General features: G+C 39.1%; 2 protein-coding genes across 3 annotated transcripts in view; one reads left to right on the top strand and one right to left on the bottom strand.

Moving 5' to 3' along the window:
• The first annotated feature begins 4,186 nt into the window (after positions 1-4,186).
• LOC145781908 (uncharacterized) lies at positions 4,187-20,428 on the top strand. 2 transcript variants are annotated; one of them, XM_082593600.1, is made up of 9 exons: positions 4,187-4,362; positions 8,540-8,650; positions 9,354-9,450; positions 10,249-10,347; positions 10,933-10,994; positions 11,183-11,274; positions 12,748-12,900; positions 14,334-14,448; positions 19,916-20,428. In XM_082593600.1, exons 1-9 carry the CDS (start codon positions 4,304-4,306, stop codon positions 20,022-20,024), a joined length of 897 nt encoding a protein of 298 aa, XP_082449726.1. In that variant the 5' UTR covers positions 4,187-4,303; the 3' UTR covers positions 20,025-20,428. The 2 variants fall into 2 exon arrangements, with proteins under 2 accessions (XP_082449726.1, XP_082449727.1); XM_082593601.1 differs by having other exon boundaries at positions 14,334-14,442; positions 19,916-20,425.
• Positions 20,420-20,551, bottom strand: part of LOC145781907 (kinetochore-associated protein 1-like) — a 31,295-nt gene continuing 31,163 nt past the window's right edge. Inside the window, exon 41 of the mRNA XM_082593599.1 lies at positions 20,420-20,538. Within this exon, the coding sequence (XP_082449725.1) occupies positions 20,509-20,538 (30 nt within the window). The 3' untranslated portion in view covers positions 20,420-20,508. The remainder of the gene's footprint in view (positions 20,539-20,551) is intronic.

The raw sequence follows: 20,551 nt of genomic DNA, 5'->3' as shown, positions 1-20,551 counted from the left end.
CCCTGGTTATGAAACCAAGATAACTTTTTTTTCTTACGCAAGTGTGCACAAAGTTTTTCTCTCATAGTGATCAAAAGAATAAGTTACATTCTTTTTGAGTTTCATCCATCAACATAAGATCTTCTAACATTGGAAAGTTAGCGTAATTACCAGCTTCCAATCTGCGTTTTCAAACCGGCAACTTGGCTAAAAACGCTTTCAGTTTTTCAGCTGCATCAATTATTTTCACACCTGGTCCATGAGTGCCACGATTAACATTGTTAATATGACCGAAAATATCGGCTAAGTAGGCCATGCCGTATAGAAAACTTTTATTCTCAAGCAATTTTGAATGAGGACTTCCTTTTGCTTTCAAAAGAGTTGATACCGTACCTCATTTTTTAGCTGCTGCAATCGTTTTAAAACTTCTCCTCTGGATATCCAACGTACCTCAAAATGATATACCGGTATACAAAAGTACTTCGTAATCTGACCCTACTTCGACAGAACGATTTAAAAGTACGGTGTACTTGACACATTTGCATTTAAACAGAGAAATGAAAGTAAAAAGATCGCTTTTCGTTTTTTTTTTCTCCAAAATTCATCAAGGTAATCACGGACCCCCAAATGCTTCCTCACGGACCCGGGACCCCCAAGGGGTCCGCGAACCCCAGGTTGGGAACCACTGCTCTACAAGTATGCAAAACTACCTGGAATAACCTATCAAGGCTTTGTCAGTCCGAGGATAAAGATTTAAAACCAAACCAAAAACTTTATAGGCCTACCAGTGGTGTTGACAAAAATTTTACATGGGAAAGGTTTACGAAAAAATTGCACTAGCAGCTACGAATTAACAAAAAATTATGTTAAAACAAAAACGTTCTCCTCTAACATAAGACAATGACGAAGCTTTTTTTGACGCAAGGCCGCAGGCCCGTAGCCAGCCGGGGGCCCCCCTGAAAAAAATTTCGCCCCCCCCCCTGGCAAAATCCCAACATTCTTGAGCAACAGCTGCAATTATAATGATTTTGCCCATTTTCCCGTTGCACAGCTCCAACTGGCCCAATTAACTACAATTGTTTTGTTTAGTTAACAGCTATGATGATTAAACAATTTCGCTCCCCCCCCTAACTCCTCCTTTGGCAACCTCAACAGGTTCAATTCAACCAAGGCCAACACGTGTTAGGTTGGTAAAAAAATTGTCAGAAACTGTGTAAAATAAAAATGTTTTGGGAAAGAATGATAACCTAACAAAGAGGGAATGGATTTCCAGCAGGCCTACAAACCGTTACAAATTAGGCTATACTTAATTCTTACCATTCTTAAATACTTACCATACTTAATTCATACTTAATTCATACCCATTACTTACCATACTTAATTCTAAGGGTCAGTGATAACCAATCTGTGCAGTGATAAACCAAATTTGTGCAGTTAAGCAGTGTTTATTTTTTTTCTTCAATCCAATCAGTGTAAATAAATTTTGTTTCTAGTTTTCTGATCTGTAAAGTGTTCAACCTTGCAGCAGATATTGCTACATTTGAATCTAGCACTGCCGTTTGTGAGTGTGGATTCTCAGTGTTAACAAGGGCTGACGCTCCCACTAGACGGAGCATGTTACAACCAAGACAGGCAAACTTAGTGCTTATGGCCTTTGAACATTCTGTATCGAAATCTATCGATTTAGACTTGTTTGTGAGACGGCTTGCATCCAAACATCCGCGACTGCAATTGCAATAGACTAGCTCACGGTTGTATAGGCGGAATGTAATCATATATATCAAAATCCTCGGCACTAGCTTCTTCGAGCCAGTTAAAGTTTTTGCTCGTAACAAGTACCGCTATTTATACAACAAGTCAACAATTGCTTTGTTATGTTGGTCATTGTAATATGGTTGCCGTGATAAAAGACCAGTGTTGGTCTTAACCAGTGGCGTAGCCAAAGGGGGGGGGGGGTTACAACCCCAACCTAGAATGTTCAAGTACGAAAATAATTTTTTGCCAGCATGTTTCTCTGGCTACTTTATTAAACTAGACGACATACATCAACATGATACAAGACATAAGGCTAAAACCAGATTTTTTCTTCCCAGGTTTGAAACAAACTTTGGCAAAAAAACACTCCATTTCTTGTGTGTGCAAGTGTGGAGTGAAATTTCACACGATATAAAAGATTTACCGTTCCAATGCTTTAAAAAAAATGTCAAAAACCAACTGTTACATGAATATACATGCGTACCTTAAGTGCTCAATACAAAGGATAACTTACCTTTACAGTATATCATCATATCGTACTTATTAATCTTTGTTCTCTATAGTTAGTATCAAATTGCCCTGTTTTTGTATGCTTTACATAAAAATTGTTGCAATTCGGTGGTGGTATTCACGTTTTTCCCCGTTATTTCAAGAAAACTTTCGCAAGTGCTGTAGCCTATTATAGCACACAATCACTTATTGGTCGTTGGTTAATTCTTGGTCGCTGGTTTGAATCTTCATCCTCGGCTTACTCAGTTTGAGGATGCAGATTCAAACCAACAGCAGTTGTTTTTCAATCTCAGTGGCGAACCTTTTTATTCAATGAAGTAGTGTGCCTGCCTCTGCACACTATTGTGTATGAATGTGTATAGTTAGATTTACTGTGACGGGGTGGTGGCTGACTAGATGACTGCTTATGGTCTTTCGCTACCATCCTGATTGCGCCATAATCTAACCAACAGTTGTACAATGCATGGTTTTGACAACTACATTTTACTCTGATTGTTTGTTAATATATGGCGCTGTTAAAACAAAATAAATTGACTTGACTTGACCTTTGGCACGCGTGTGACGTCACGATATTGAGAATGATGCTTTCAGTCTCTTTATGCTTGAGCATGATGCTTTCAGTCTAAAAAAATTTGCCTAATTTTAAACAAAACTGCATTAAAAGAGCGAGTTGTGCTAATACCTAACATTCAAACATCTCAGCCAGGAATTAGCAACAAGAAAACATATAGACTTAGCTTTATTTCCGAAAAATGCTGAAGAAAACATGATCTTATCCTTTTGCTATGCCACCTGACAGCACCATTTTACAGGAATATTCATACCCACATTTTTGTTGAAAATGCTCTCAGAATGCACCAAATTCAAAGTAATTTTTCAAAAATTTCTGGGGGAGGCCCCCCGTCGCTGGGTGTCGTCTTAGGCGAACACGCCGTCGGGCTTCGCCCGCCGGTCGTCAAAACCTCTCCTTTCAAAATTCCTGGCTACGCTACTGGTCTTAACACTAAACTGACATATTGCAATTTTTGTGGATACCGGTGTTTAAGAGGTTAAAATGCCAAAATCATTAAAATTTTTTCGGCCCCCCCTAACGAAAAGTTGGCCCCCCCCTTGCTCTGCGGTCTGGCTACGGCCCTGCAAGGCCGGCTACCGAGATTGACAGAGCGAAGTTTCCGATTGTTGAAATGTTGTTGGTGGAAAATTGTTCCATCGACTAAGAAGGTGCTGCTCCGGGACTTTGACTTAGTCCCGAGTGCAGCTAAATGAAGAGCAGTCCTAAAAAGCTTGGCTCAAGCGCACACTACGACAATCGAACCAGCGCTGCTTGATCTCGAGTGGAGGGCTTAACCACAGAGCTAACGAGGCGGACAATAAAAATCTCTGTGGACCTCCACGTTGATAATCACTGATGTAGCCTATTCAGACCAAAGAGTAGGGGGAGGAAAGGGAAAACGGACATGCTAACTTCAAAGTGCTCTATTTGAGCAAACGGATCAGATATCATGGACCTATTGCGTTTTTTTTAATTAACATGTCACTTTACAACAACTGCCCAGAGTATAAAACTTAACGTGTTTTTCTTTCAGATTTTCACTTTTTTTCAGACTGGCAGTTTTCTCGCCAAATTGGGTTCCTTTTGACCTTGGCTAGTGTTTTATTTTTCGGTTTTGCATGTGGAAGTTTTTGGGGCTGGTTTTAAACACAAATACGAATAAAACCTGTTTTTCCATGCGCTTTGGTCATTTTAATTGTACTTGAAATATCAAATTGCTTTCAAGTTTCAATCCTTTTGGACCATCGGCGCTTGCAAAACGTTTTTGACTTGTTTTTGTTATTTTGGCTGATTTGAAGCCTGGCTTTGACTGGAAAAATTTGTAGGCTCTGGCAACCCTGTTTGTTCAAGTTTCAACTTCAATTTCTTACAGATTATTTCAAGATTAATGTTAGATCTAGGCAGAATGTAAAATTTTTATATACTTGGCATATAAGATATTGAGTTGGTGCAAAGATCACTACTCTAAAACATATTGCTCTTTTGAGTGACACTCTCATTATCACTATGGACAAATGCTTTGGATGCGTATCTATTCTTTTTGGTAGAGCATACACAAAACGAAGGTAGGTAAAGCCATTTGCTAAAACTATGAGTATTATACTGTAATACTTTAATAAACTCACCAACACCTTACATATCATATCTATAAGCAAAAACAAAAGTTGGTTGTTATGTCAGCAACTCTTATTTGAATCAAATATTTGCTGGTACCTCACCCAGTTTGTACATACCGTATGGCATATTAAATTTGGTAGATGTTTGCCATTATCCATAAGTTTAAGTATGCTGTTGACATGAAATTATTTTCAATTGCAAAAATTAATTTGGTGTGTTATTCTCCCGAAAAAACTTTAATCTTTCACTTGCTCCTCTGGTGCATTTAAGTAAATCTGAAATTAATGTTTACAGATTCTGTATCATAGCTTACCGTACTTGGGTGTGTTTATTGAGAGTTCTCTATCAGATGAAAATGATATTTCAGAGAAGGTACACGGCACACCCTCAGTACTTTCTGAAACAATGTAAAATCTCATTTTCATAAATGTCCGGCTGTAAAAATATTGTATTTCGTTCTTATTGTGCGGTAGGCCTATGTCGTTTTACGCATCTCAATTGTGGGACAAATTTAGATCTTCGGCTATTAAGTGATTATGTATTGCTTACAATGATTTTTTCAGAGTATTGCATAATTTGCCTCATTATGTCTTGTCAGTGTGTGTAAATGTCAAGTAATGTAAATGTCCATTGTAATAGTATAATAATGAATGATATAACATTTGACGCTTTCTTTGAAAAAAACATGTCTTTGTTTATCAATTATTATTGCATTTATCCCTTTTCATCAGACCTGTTTTTTTTTTGCTGAGACTTTTCGGTCATTTGTCCAAAATGACTTGAAAAAATATGGTTATTTTTCATTTAATTCGGTCATTTTTTCTGATGAAAATATTTCCTTTCAAGTAGCTGATACAAACCAAAATTTGCACTTCCTGACTAGCTACAGGGTTGATCTCTAACTAAGTGGTCAAAACTGGTTTTGACCACTAAGCAGTTTAAACCTGGTTTTAACCGGTGAAAACTAGGTTTAAACCGGTCAAAACCTCAAAAAAAATATTTTTATGTAGTGAATGGTCGGCTACCTGGGCTATGGGCTATTTAGGAAATATAAAAGCAGTTGTGAGTTGTTACCATTTTGATATGCAGGCCTCGAAATAGCTGGCGGCCATGGCCGCCTGAACTTTCATTAATGGCCGCCAATACCGACCTGTCAGGCAGCCACAGATGGCTGCCTGTAAAATTCGTACGAAAGATTATATTTATCTTGGATTTTTCTCTTGTTTCAGCACTGCCAAAAACAAGACATCAAACAGCGTTAAGACTACTGCCTTAATTACATGTTGTGCTACGTTTTATGTGCTACGCAACGGGAGGGCAAATGTTGCGCAAATTTTATGGCAAAATTGATGGCAAATGTTTTTCATAAAAACAAACTGTTGGAATAAATTCTTGTATTTCAGTTGGCTGTGCAAATGGTTCATCGTTCTACCAAGCATTTTTTGGTTCATCAGAAACTCATTTTTAGAATTTGAATTTTCTTACTAATTGAAATAACCAACTGATTAAAATATCAAAAATAAACAGAGAAATTGAATATTTTTTGTTTAAATCCAGCATTTAGGTTATTGTTGGTCAAAACTAAATATAGTTGAACATCATTACTAAACATGGAGGGTAATATTTTTAATTCAATTGAAAAGCAACTTGATTTATGCACTAAAGGGGTTTTGACCAGTAATAGGTGGTCAAAACTGCCCGGTTTAAACCAGGTTTTAACCGGTTTTAACCGGGCGGTTTAGACCGCCCCGGTTTAAACCAGGTTTTAACCGGTTTTAACCGGGCGGTTTAGACCGCCCCCGGTTTAAACCGATCAACCCTGACTAGCTACAAAATTAAGTTTCGCTGAGAAACGTTGTCATGTTTTATCTGAGAAGAGAATCAATTGACTATATATTTTTTCGGACATTTTGACCGAATTGACTATATTTTTTTCAGACTTTTTACCGAATTGACTATATATTTTTTTTTGGACATTTTGCTAAAAAATCGGTCAATAACCGAAAAAAAAACAGCATCGGACCCAATGTCATCTGATTTTTTTTATTGTTGTGAATACGTGTGCAACCTACTTCGTACCCTGAACAATTTGTACCCTCAATAGCACAAAGCCGAAGTCGCTGATCGCAACAAAGCCAAAGTTGCTAATCGTAGTTTCCTCAAAAATTTAAAAGTTACGGTTAAGCGGAAACTCCGATCCGTGTGCTATTTTGGCTTTTTTATTTTTTTTCTCGATTTTTTCAGGGTACAAACTGAGGGTACGAATTGTTCAGAGTACAAATTTGGTTGCATCCGTGAACATAGGCGTCGATTTTTTCTTAGAAGAGAGGAATTCTGGGTGGGCGAGAGTTTTCAAACAAATTTCATTGAATGTGTATGTTCGCAAATTCACAATGGTTAGTCTTTCTCACAAAGACTGCATTTAGCATCGCTGCAGCAATTAAGCTCTAATAGGTTTGATGTTTGCTTTCTTGCGCCTTGCGATCTGATGAGCGCTGCTAAACTAAACAAACTTCTTTTATGTTTTCCTTTGAGACCTAAAAAGCGAGTGACTCGTGACTTGTTATCTTTAAAGTGGCGCCTTCGGATTTGCCGCAAAATGTTTGGACAGGTGACTACAGTAACAAGTACCATCAGGGTTAAGATGCAGGGAAATAAGCTTCCTTTGCAACACACGACCTTCCCGAGCCGGAAGCTGATCCGGCAGCACGCTAACGTGAAATGGAGCAGGCAGAGATCCATGACTCATGCCGGAATGGCCTGTTTCGGTGAGTCCAATTCGGTGAGTTCGATCCCTTAACGAGGGATTTTTCAATTTTTTTTTTAAATTATTGGGTACTGTAGCCTAATTATCATTGCCGTTTTAGGGTTTGGGGTTAGGGTTAGAGGTTAGGAACTCACCGAATCAGACTCACCGAATCGGACTCACCGAATAGTAGCAGACCCGACTCATGCTGCTTCTACAACTGGGTCTGCTACTATTCGGTGAGTCCGATTCGGTGAGTCCAATTCGGTGAGTTCCTAACTTCTAACCCTTAACCTTAACCCTAAAACGGCAATGATAATTAGGCTACGGTACCCAATAATTTAAAAAAAAAATTGAAAAATTCCCCCTTAAGGGATCGGACTCACCGAATCGGACTCACCGAAACGAGCCATTCCGTCTACAACTACCGGTGCATTGCCTGAGACATTCACTTCACCACTGTCCATCCTTGAAGCACTGCTTTCTTCATCAATGTCATCTCTACGTTCATTCGTGCTGGATATGGCTTCTTCAGCGTTATCATCTCGACGCCTTTTGGAAGCTGGTTTTAAGAATGCGCGAATAGATGTTTGACTTTGCTTCATGTTTGACTTTTCAATAAATAATGAAATGACAACATCGCGCGGGGCCCCAATTTATACCCAGCAACAAGTTTGTGAGGAAAGATTTGTAAAAAGCGATTGCTTCAGTACGTCTTTAGTTTGTATCGGTTATTTTATTGTCATGTTCATTATGATGTCATATTCATATTCCCTTACGCTGACCCAGAACTGAAGTTTGATTATGACGTACGGTAACGAAAGTGAGACCATTCGGAGAAAAGATCGAACGTGGCTTTCTCTCACCAGGAATTGCCAACGTGTGGCAGTTGCCGTAGCAACAACAATAAAGTTAGTAGGCTGCCGCCTTTTTTCAATGCAGCGTTGTTGCAAAATTGCTTTATTCTGTCAGATACCTAGCGAGAGACATAGCGTAAAACAAGAAGTTGCGCTGCAGTTGGTTGGATAATTCAGCGTTTAACAAAAACTGAAAAATTGTAACGAACACTTCATAAGTGTCATGAAAACAGGGTGGGCAAAACATATTTTGCCCACCCTCGTTTCACGGCAGGGTGGGCGCGGCCCACCCTATTTCGACGCCTATGTCCGTGAATACTTTGTACTCTTCCAGTGCTCATTGTTCTTGAAACGGTAGATGTTCATTGAGCTCTTAAAGTGATTACATCAAAAGTTGATCTCTGTAATGTACTGTAGTCCTTGTGCATTTGCGTTATACTTTAAAAGTTGTTTTGGATATAGACAGCGTTGATCATTATGGTACAAAAGAACACCCCCTACCCAAATTCTTTTATTATCAAGGTTGAAATATTTGGTTAACTACCGAGATGGTGATGACAAGAATTTTGGTGTTGAATTTGAAAACCTCATGCTTGATGACAATGAACGACCAAGCTATGGAACAGATACACAGTAAGCCCTCTATAGAACTGAAGGAGTTATTCCTAGCTATTAGCACTAGGCAGAGCATTCACTAGTTAGTACATGAACCATAAAATGTGCTTCACTGGCTACATCGGTGTAACATCCATGCTAGCTTTGAGATTTCCAGTCAACAATGTATTTGGCGGTTCAGTTTTATAAGGTGTATGACTGTATAAGAATGTCATAAACTGATGGGCCTACTAATGTCACATAAACTTAGCTGCCAGAGTAGTATTTACACTAATTTAGCAAAAACATATTTTGCATGCTAGTTATTACACTGTGCACTAAATTTCGCAAATCATATGCAGATACCTTTGCTGGGTTGTATTTTGCAATATGACCACTAAATCTTGCCTGCAAAATTGTAAGTAAGTGGTCCAGTAGGTCCATCAATGATATTCGTTAGTTCAACTCTCTATTGAGTTCATTCATTGAACAACGAGTTTTCATTTTGAGACTATAGTCTAACATTAACATATATTTTTGTGATAGTACACTGTAGTTTTTCAAAAGTATTGTATCTTAGTTAAAGTTGTCTTTTCAAATGACAAGATTGTGTAACTGTCAATAATTTTGTCTGATATAGTTTGAATGCACCCTTGAATCATAAACTGTGCCGATGGTAAAATCAGTACAGATGAAAAGTAGCTTAGTTAAACGGTAAAAACTAAACGCTTTTCCTGTGTAGAGTGATTAGTCAAGAAGAAAGAGAGTTTGTAAACAAGCGCCAATATGACAGAATCATGGAAGAACAAAGAAAAGTTGATGAACAAATAGACAAACAGGTATATTGAGCTGGCTGTTGCAACATGTATTGATCATATCAACACCTTTTTTTCGCAGTTTTCTTTCCTGGGTTGTTGTGTCATGTTTTATAATTCTATCGAACAGTATTGCTGCTTATTTTTGCCATGAACAGGCTTTTTAATATTCGTATCAACAACCTATTTACCATTACAGTACTTTAGTAAAGCTTTAAAAAGTAAAAAAAGTGTTAAAATTTACAACAACGTATCGAAGAAGAAGAAGTTCTTTTATTTTGCATCATCAGCACATGTGAAAAAAAAACAACAAAAAAAACAATACAGGATTATAATGTGAGCTAAGTTGTTTGCTGATGATGATGGGAGTGGCAGAAGGACCGAACTGGTCATCAAGTCTGCCACACCCGTATAAAAGTTTTCATCTTGCATATGCCGCTTTTAATTTGTAAGCATAGGCTACTATAGATTTGGCATGGGCAATGAACTGTAGGACTTTCCACAAAGCATGCTTCCAAGTTCCAACTTATGATTATTCATTATTGGACTTCCCGTGCTGCACTCTAACTTTTCTTGTTAAAATTGTTTTCAATTTCATGTATTTTATCTTTGAGAATTCTTAGGTGAAAAACTAAACATAGACTGCTTAAAATCCCTGTAAAAGTATTATACATGCTGCGCCTGCAAAGTTTTCTTTTCTCGAGGTTGTGCAAATGCTAGTGTATAATATATTTGCAAGCAATAGTAAAAACACGTAATACACCGTTCCACATAAAATGCTTACGTGATACAAGTTATTTCAATGAGTGATTTTACTTTCAGTTATTTGAAGAAGAGGAATTGCTTCGAGTGGAAGAAGAATCCTATTTTGAAGCACAGAGGGAGGCGGCGAAAGCTGCGTCAATGACCCTATCATTGAAGGTACTGTAATTTCAAAACGAATTGTGGAATGTGGACCATTTGAAGGTTTTGTTGAATTACAGATTCAATTAAACAATTACAGCTGTCATTTCTTCATCTATTTTTCGTTGGAGCTTCACTAGTGGATTTATATCATCCCAGTTTCCTTCCATAGACCAGATCCAATCCTGATAACTGTAGGCTAATATTACTGCCGTCATCGATGACAAGCAGTTGTTCATTTTTGAAATGAACTCTCATTGTAGTACCGTACCATCCTGAAGATGTGTTTTTAGGGTCTGCTACTATTCGGTGAGTCCGATTCGGTGAGTTCCTAACCTCTAACCCTTAACCCTAACCCCAAACGCTAAAACGGCAATGATAATTAGGCTACGGTACCCGATAATTAAAAAAAAAAATTAAAAAAATCCCTCTTTAAGGGATCGGACTCACCGAATCGGACTCACCGAAACGGGCCATTCCGGTGTTTTTACATAGGCTAGGCCTACAAAATTGCTTATTATCATATTCTTGAATTGTTTAGAAACGATTGACAAGACTTTGAAAAGAACGTCAACACTCAACATACTTTCTTTTTATCTGCAGGAAAAGTCGTTAGATCTTGCTAGCAGCATTGGAAAATCTCAAAACTCGAATAACCGTGCACTGTGAGTAAAAAGAGAGATAATTTATGTTGTTGTCTGTCCATATAGCGACGAGTCCAACGACTGCCATTTTGTAAAGTTCAGTGCTTGGCGTTGGACACATGTGTCTAACTGTCCAGTATACTTTTATACAAAGACTTGCATTAGGTAATAAACTTCCACTGAATTACATCGGTTGCATTTTGATCCAGAGATGAAGTCGAAGACGACTTTGAAGACTTTTTAGAAGAAGTCCGCTCTCGTTCAGTTGCTTTTCGTAGTCAGTATGCAGGCAACAAGCAAAGTGAGTGCACATTGTGACTAAAAATTGACTTCTCCCGTCGTTTTCTTCATATGCAATCCCATTAGCGTTGAAACATCTCATTCAGCAAATCAACCCTTTTTTACATTTAACTCAATGTTTACAGACGTTGAATCGATGCAAAAAGAACTGGTTTGTTAGTACATAGAACATGTCAACGCCAATGGAATTGCATATGACGAAAACGATGGAAGAAATTGTTTCGAAAGAAGGTTCAAAATATCATCATCTAAATTCGGTTTTGTCTCTACTAGTGGGGGTGGCTGATTCTTATTTTGCAGCGATTGCTTTCACTCCTATTCTCCATCTCGTTCTGTTCATCGCACCCTCAGTCCAACTTTGTCTGCCTCATTTTTCACCTCTTCTTTCCATGTTCTTTTTGAACGTCCCCGCTTTCTCTTCCCCTCTACCTTTAAAGTCATTGCCGTTCAAAGAAACTTCCTTCCTCCTTTCTTACTACATTCCCATACCATCTTATACCATTTGTCCTTGCAAGTTTTCTATAGTCTCCTTCATCTCTAGCATATCCATTAGCTCTTCAGTCTTTTTCTCCCTCCTTGTTTAACTCCACACATTGCTCTTCCCGTTCTTCTCAGAATATTGTGAGTTCACCCTCTCTTACCACCAATGTATCGTTGCCGTACAATATTGCAGGCCGCACACAACTCCGATAGACTTTCTCTTTTATTTTTAACGAAAAGGTTTTCCGTATTAGTATTACGTTCCCTGAACTTTGCTCAACCCATCCTTGTCCTTTTTGTCACAGCTGCTTTGCATCCACCGCTTCCATTTATTTGGTCACCCAAACAACAAAAATTTGTCACTGTTTTAATTCCACGACGAAAACTCTTTTCGCATTCTTCAACTAAATCTTTTTCTTTATCACCTTTTTCACAAACAAAAAACTTTGCCAATATTGCTGTAGCTCTTCTCGTAATGACTATCAATGCATGCGCCCACTGACTACACTCCATGCATTGCATCGAATTTTTCATCACTCTCCTTCCAAATACTGCACTTGGATCGACTTTGCTCTTTACAACTTATGCTCCACTCTCCAACACTTTTGTTTTTCTAGGTTTACTTTCATTCACACCCATTGTCGCAAATGCTTCTTTCTGTTTTCCAAACTTTTCTAGCAAAACGTCCTTACAATACCGGTACTTCCTTATGGCTCAATAGATCAACATCTGGCTTGCAAAGAAATTTTCGACTTGTGCAACGTATTTTGTGGATAGGTCTTTATGCAGCACAATAACTAGAGGCAACGAAATTTCACGCCAAGTGTAAAATCTAATCCGTGATTGAAAGCCTGCAGCTACATTTTGCTGGTAAGCAAAACTACCTCCCAGCTGGTTTAACTTTGATGTAAAGACAAGATTGGTGATTCTACAAAGTGGTTCTTTCCCGCATTATAGTACTTTCTATTCGATGGCTACCATGTCATATGCTCAGGCGACGCCTTCACCCTTCCTGACACCCCCCCGCCCCCATCTTTCGACCGTGGAGGAGATGGGCAATCCAGTGATGATGATTACGTGTTGGACGAAGATTCTTCAACAAATGTCCATGACAAAGGGGATATCGAATGGGACAGTTACACATCCGGTAAGATAACAGCTGCTTATTCTTGATCTCTCGCTCGTTGAAGAGTCGAAATAATGGCCCCATGAATCATTATGACACTGCTGCTTGCATATTGCGCTGGTGTTATAAAACAACATTTATTTCTAACATTAGGCATAACCTCAACCCTGGTTTTTTTTTTCGCTGAGACTTTTCGGTCATTTGTCCGAAATGACTTGAAAAAATTCGGTCATTTTTCATTTATTTCGGTCATTTTTTCTGATGAAAATATTTCCTTTCAAGTAGCTGATACCAAGCCTCGAAATTCGTTTTTGTTGACGGCGGACAAACGGGTCCGGTCTGAGCAGCTATCTTGGCGGACAAATGAAGTTTCACGGCGGACACACCAGTTTTAGCGTCGATCGTCATGTTTAATCACTTTATCTTGATAATTCTTCGCCATTCGAAAACTAAAGCTACGGTTTAGAAGGCTTTTTAAAATTTCAGCGAAGTCACTCTGAAAGGCTTTCATCAGACCAACGACGTGCGCTTGAAGAGTCAAAGCGCCGTGTATCTGCTTGAGCCGCATAAAACTGATTAACTTCCACCGAACGAGGTCGTGTGGCTTCTTGCGTCACAATGCTCTGGGCACGAGTCGAAAAACTTGTACACTAACGCCACTATTTTCTGCTGTGCAAAGTTTCATTAGGCTTTTTTCTTTAGGTTTATTTTTTGCGTGTCTTGTGAGCGAAAGTGAATTTTCCATGGGCCTTTTCTTTCTTATTGTAATACTTAAACTTAACAAATTTTGCTGCATCTTGCTGTAATATAGCCTACTCGTATTATATAATCTAACTTTGTAATCAACCTTGTCTTGTCAACATTACTGGGAGATCAAAGCCAGACATTGTGACGTTAAACTTGAACTAAGTTGCGCGTGATGAGTGCAGAAGTACCGGTATTCCCATCGATTCTTAGCGAATAAATCGCCTTTGTTACGCTGATTCAATGTTATCAATCGTTGAAGCAACGTAAAAATCGAAAGTTTTCCTTCTTGAATGGAAGCTAAGAGATAGCCTACAGTATTCACATTTTCTAGAAGCGCGGGAAATTATCTTCTCGCAACAGTTGTTTGTGCTATGCAATGACGATTTGTATCCGTAGTTCCTGTGTTATTTCTCGGCGGACAAATATGACCGATCTAGACTAGAGGGTACTTCCCGTGGACATCACATGCTGTGACGGCGGACATGTCCGCCGTGAATTTCGAGGCCTGTGATACAAACCAAAATTTCCACTTCCTGACTAGCTACAACATTAAGTTTCGCTGAGAAACGTTGTCGTGTTTTATTTGAGAAAAGTTAGAACAGACAAACGTTTCTTCAACGTTCATCAGCAAAACTCAAACCTTTGACATTTTATACTCCGGTACAATTTTGATAGCTGATTAATCACCTGATGTTTTATTTAATTAGGTTTGGCCGAAGATTCTTCAGGAGGCTCAAAAGGCAAACCTCCACTGGAAAAACGTATGGATCCGGTTGGTAAAGGCAACACCAAGAAAGTTATTCAGAAAAAAAGAAGGTACCGGTACGCTTGAAACAGGAATACGAAGGCTCGCAGCGATTGCCTTTTTCTCACGATACAAGAGCGGTAGTTGATAGCACGCTAAACATGCCGCTCTTTTTTAAATTAGGGAACGTTCAAATATTACGTAACGCTTTTTTTCCGAATTTTTGACCCCCCCTCCCCCATGTAACGCCAACGTAACGCTTTTTTCAATCCCCCCCTCCCCCATGTAACGCTTTTTCAGTACGAATTCAGCACAAAAAACTACCATTCCGTACTCGAAAGCGTTACGTAACGTTTTGCTTGAACCCCCTCCCCCCCAATGTGACGCTAACGTAACGCTTTGCATAAACCCCCCCTCCCCCTCGAAGGCGTTACGTAATTTTTGAACGTTCCCTTACAGAAAGTTCGTGTAGTGCTGCTGGTGCAGTCAGCTGAAATCATAGACTTTGCTGAAATGGTTGAAGTGCAAAAATGCTGAACCACCTGCTAAAATGCAGCGCACTGCACGACAGACGCTCTTTTTCGAAGTCAATTTACCGATAGTCTTTTAGGTCTTCAATATGATTGTTAGCTGCGAATATGGCAAGCTTGTCCTGCTAAATAAGTAGCTACGGGCCATCAACGGTTGAGCCCTGTAGTCATGTGCAAAAACAATTGGAGCTACAGAAACCCTTCTGTTGTCAGGCGGGAATAACAGCTTTCGCATCCGCTGGTTTTAGATATCTCTGGCTTGAAAGTCTGGTGCTATCAGAAATGAATAGTAGCGCTCTACTTTTTTTCGTAGCGATGGCGGCGCTATATTTTTGTTGGTGTAGCGGCTGCGGTAGCGCCACTACTTTTTCAAATGTAGCTCTTAAGCGCTACGTTTTCTTCAGTCGTACTTCCGATTAATGTTTTTCCACTTCTTTAAAGTGGAAAAAACATTAATCGATTTTAGATATTTTTGATTGAAACCCTTACGTGGTCAATCTATCTAGGTAACCACGTTAATTGGACAAAATTCTGCCACAACCGCCTCAAACCAATCATAAGCTTTCCGTGATGTAAAAAGCAAGCAAATGAGGTGATGGCTTCGCCGTCAGCTGTGTGGCTTAGTGGTTAGGGCTAGGAAGTAGTCGTTTCAATGACCAGGGTTCGATTCTAACACCTATCATCACTGGCGCCGACTTACGGGGTGGCCACGCCGGGTCTGCTACTATTCGGTGAGTCTGATTCGGTGAGTTCCTAACCTCTAACCCTAAAACGGCAATGATAATTAGGCCACGGTACCCGATAATTAAAAAAAAAAATTGAAAAAATCCCCCGTTAAGGGATCGGACTCACCGAATCGGGCCATTCCGGGCCACGCCACCCCGTAACCGCTGTGGCGGGGTGGCAGCCACCCTGATTAGGTTACATTACTTACTGCAAATAAATATAATTTGAACGGATGTTTAAATCCTTTTTTGATCATTGGTTTTCGCTTCAAGTCAACGTAAAGCAAGAGGTGAACCAATACAGTATTGCGAAGAAAATGACTGTTTTTGTCACAAGCATGATACTCGCGTAACATCAAGCAAGCTACTTGAAGATTACGCAACACGTGGCTACGAGTTTTTTCCTTGTTGTTGCGATCGTTTTATTTGTTACTTGTCATAAGTCATTGTTACATTTGTTAGGTTTACAATGGGATTTATTAATCAATAAAATACGATCTTTCCATTGTCTCCCTCAAAAATCTTTTTTTTTAATTTTAAACTGCTCGTAATATCGCTATAAATTATGACAGCTATAAAATACTTGGAAATAAAATTACCTCGATGATTGATAGTTCCACCGTCCACCCCCTAAATCAGTGGTTCTCAACGGGGGCGGTACCGCCCCCCGGGGGGGCGTTTTGGATTTTCAGGGAGGCGGTATGATTACTTCGGATTAAGGGGGGCGTTTTGATTATTAGGGTGCATTCTGGTTTAACCTATCTATAACCCAGCGTAACGATTTCGTCAAAGAGCCCGTATCGTCGTGGTAGCATTTCCTACCTCATACCTGGTGGAAAAGGGATTCAGCTGTGTTGTTCTGCTACATACTAACCCACTTGACATATCCATAAGAGGTGATCTTCGAATGTTTCTCACTGGTTTTACACCGGATGTGGAGAAGCTGGCACTTTCTCACCAAACCCAAGGTTCACACTGACTACCAGTAGGCCTATAGGCCTACTGTTTTCATGCTCGCAAATATACATTTGCTTTTCATCAAATATAGTTACTAGTCTCTAAAACCCTTACAGCCTGTTTCACCCTAAAAGGGAATCATCAAAAGGCCCTTATTCTAATAGAAATAGAATTCTATCTGAATAGGCTAAGGACCTTCTGATGGTCCCCTTTTTAGGGTAAAACAGGCTGTAAGGGTTTTAGAGACTGGTAACTAGCCTATATTTGATGTAATTTGCTCTGCTTGGCTTTTTGCTTGGCATAGAGCACTTTTCGTAGTATTAATAGCACTTTTTGTTTTATTTTCGCTTTTCATAATTAATCGTTTTTGTTGGGGGGCGGTAAAATTTTGCCAGTTCATGAAGGGGGCGTTGGGCCAAAAAAGGTTGAGAAACACTGCCCTAAATGAATATCTATTTTCAAATTTCATTAAAAAAATGCAATTTTTGAAACTTTTTGAGTTTTATTTAAAAAGTGCACTTAGTAAAGCAGCAGTTTTAACGTTCTGCAAATTTACACGTTTACATGATTCTATTCGAGGAAAGCTACACCCCCTGCCAATTCCCAATAATAAAAGCAACCTTTTTCAATTACTCAAGATTTTGCATTTTGAATTATTTTCCAATTTCAATTGGAGTGTACTGTCATCTACTTCGTGCTTTAATTTCTACTTTGTTATCTACTTCATGCAGTAATATTGCGTGTCGATGCGTGACAAACTGTGAGGCGGGAATTTATTGGTCTGACATAGGAGTTGCTTGTTACATCATGGAAAAAATTACGAAAAGTCGTTCAGTAAAAGTTTTCGCCGACATTCCAGTTTTATTCAGCTTAAAGATGCCACCGAAAAAGTGTTCAAAATTGCAGCCCTCCATTGAGTCATTTTTTGTTGCGTCTGGTCAAGATTTCAGCCAGCATGAAAGTGACCAAACGCCTGAACGAAACGAAAATGTGCCACTGCCAAAAGGTGTTAGCACGATCAGGGAGGTGGAAGAACCGAGCACGAGCAGGATAATCGCTGTTGAAGGGATAAGCTATTAAAAATCGTGGGAGAGCGAATTCTCGTCGCTAGAATACGATAGATACAAAGAGAGAGCATTCTATCCGATTTGCAAATGAGCAATTTCGCACAACAAAATAAATGTGGCGTCGTTAACTCCATTAATTCAGAACTCTGTAAAAGTTTGTACAGAAACCGGGTATTTGTTTCAACTATGTCGCAACTGCTTGATCTATTGCAAGCAATGAAACAATTTCATTAATGCTTCCAAACGTGGTCTGCATTGTGAAAATAGTCTTATCGAACGTGCCTTCCACCGCCTGCGACGCGGAGCGATCGTTTAGTGCACTCAGGCGCATAAAAACCTACTTGCGATCTACCATGACGCAACAGCGATTGAACCACGTCCTAATTTTAAATGTTTATCAAGCTGAAGCTTCACGGTTACAACTTGACCAGTTGATTAACAGTTGGATTGACAGAGCTGCTGTTCGCAAAAATACTTTTGCCAAATGATAAGTGTCAGAGCAGCAACGTAACAATAAAATTCACGACATACCTCCTGTGCTTTGTTTTAAAGTTGCTTTGTAAATTATCGTGCTACAAATCAGGTGTGAAGATAATTGCATCTACGAAACATGCTTAGTAAAAATCAAACAAAAACATGCAGTTTGAAAGTTTTTAGGTTGCCATATTGTGCTATCCGCCGCCCCGTGCAAAAATAAAAGTCGGCGCCTATCATCAGTGGCGGCTCGTCATAAGGGACTGCGGGACTGCAGCCCCCCCAACACTTTTGTGCTTATGTGAATTATAATACATATAGATAGTTTTGCCATCTTTTTTTAATTTATTTCGCTTGAAGAATTACAAACTTCTTAATATTATTTTTTTTTTTGGAATAAAAAAAAAATTGTATTAAAAAAACTAATTGGCAACTCTGGGACTGCAAACTTTGCAGGTCCGGTGTTGCTTGTTCTTTTTTTTATGACGTAGGTTTTTCAAAAAAAAGTTTTCTAGCATCACTGAACAAGCGCTGTGGGGACTGCAAATAGAACAGACCCTGGTCAGGGATTCCAACTTTGGTTCTCGTAAATCTTTAGGGTAAGCGTGTGGAAGCTATCGGTGATTAGGTAAAGGGATCGTAGGTTACTTTACTTGATCTGTGTTTTGAGAAGTCGCTGAGACAGACTAGTTTTGATGTGAAGTAAAGCCAATTACTGTAATTATTTTTAATCATTTCAGGCCAGTAGAAGCATGAGATGTATTGTTCACGCTTGTCTTAAAAAGATTTATTAGGCTGTGATATTTTCAAGTAGCCTAAGAATTATCGGTGGGCATGATTTAGATGTTAACTGTAGCCATATTGATGCTCTTTCACAATTCGCCTTTTTGGTCAACTGGATGATGACTTCATCTCTACGTCACACACGTTGGAATGGACTGTTATAAAGGAGGAAGTACGGGTTGGAAATGCACTGAAAAACACCTGAAGGAAATTATCTCCCATTTATTCATTTGTTGTTCAATTTCAACAAATTTGCTATCGTTGGAAAGCACAAGCATAGATCTAACCAACTAAGTTAATACCAAGTCCCAAAATAGTACTAGCACCATCTGGTGGCATCCTAAACTTGACCAAATTCAAACCATTATCAAAAGTTTACTTTAAATGATAAAAACATTAAACGACAGGCAATTAAACGAACATGTTACTATGTACTGTGTTACTAACCCTAACTCAGTGCATTTATAACTCAGTCCGATACAGGTTTATAATTATTTATGTTAGGTTACTGGTTGGTGCAGCCCCCCCCCCCCCCCCCATGTTTCAAGACCACGAGCCGCCACTGCCTATCATTACTCTTTTTTCTTCTGTAATTGATAAACAAAGTTCCAAGCAAGGATTAATTCTCTCACTGAGTGCTAGGAAAGTCACAATTGGACGGCAGCCTCTTATAACATGTTCCGATTGCATCGGAATCTGGCATAACTGAATATGTTAAAGTGGCTTCCATCTAGCTACTAGTTTCAAAGTTTTGGAAATCTCGTTTCTTGTATGATACAAACCAGATGTGAAGTCATATGTTTATAGCTTTGAAAGTAATTATGTCTTCATGAAGTATTTAAATAGAGCTTTCCAGTGTCAGCGTAAGATAAAAATATCCCACCTAAGAATGCTATAGTGTGCATTATAGAGCTCAACAGGATAAGGCGTATGAACTGTCGTATTTATTGGCGAAAAGCCTAACATAACATTTAAACAGGCATTTACCCAACGCTGGTGTGTATTTAGGCAGAAGACATCCGACAGAGTTAAAGACACTGTGGACCGACGAGAAGCCGCAGAGCGAATGTTCAGCATAACAGACGATGAAGACATGGGCGAGTTCGTTCATGCGTAAAATCACTCTGTCAGCAGATTTTTCTTGAATTGACTCATTTATAATACCAGGTGTTCCATACCCAGTGCCTTGCGATAAACTGAGTCTTTTTGTGACTCAATATGCCTTTGTTCCTGTTTTCATTTCATGCACTTTGTAATTTCGTTGTGTACACTGTTGTCTTAGCTCCTGTGTTGCGGGTTAACAACATATCCCTCAGTGGGGGATGAAAGCCAGCAGCCCTTTGAAACGTTTGACGTCAGGTTTTATGAATAATATTTTACTGTCGTGAGGTCACCCACGCCTCAAAGGGTTGTGAATGGTGGCCCTGAAATCCCACTGACTACGCTACTTCCCTTACCCACTGAACAAGTCTACTATGTGCAATGTCTTCGCCAGTCAGCAAAAATAAAGAATCTTGTCAAGAACGTAAAGGATGTAATTTTTGAAAGTCAAGTGACATAGTTCAGATAAGGACAAGAAATGTCGAAACAAGCCGAGGATTTTATTCGAGATCTAGTAGAAATCCAACAATCTGCAACAAGAAT

This window comes from Aplidium turbinatum, chromosome 13, assembly GCF_918807975.1.
Source record: "Aplidium turbinatum chromosome 13, kaAplTurb1.1, whole genome shotgun sequence".
Classification (NCBI taxonomy): Eukaryota; Metazoa; Chordata; class Ascidiacea; order Aplousobranchia; family Polyclinidae; genus Aplidium; species Aplidium turbinatum.
The sequence above is the reverse complement of the archived record's forward strand: the minus strand, read 5'-3'. Positions and strand labels throughout refer to the sequence as shown.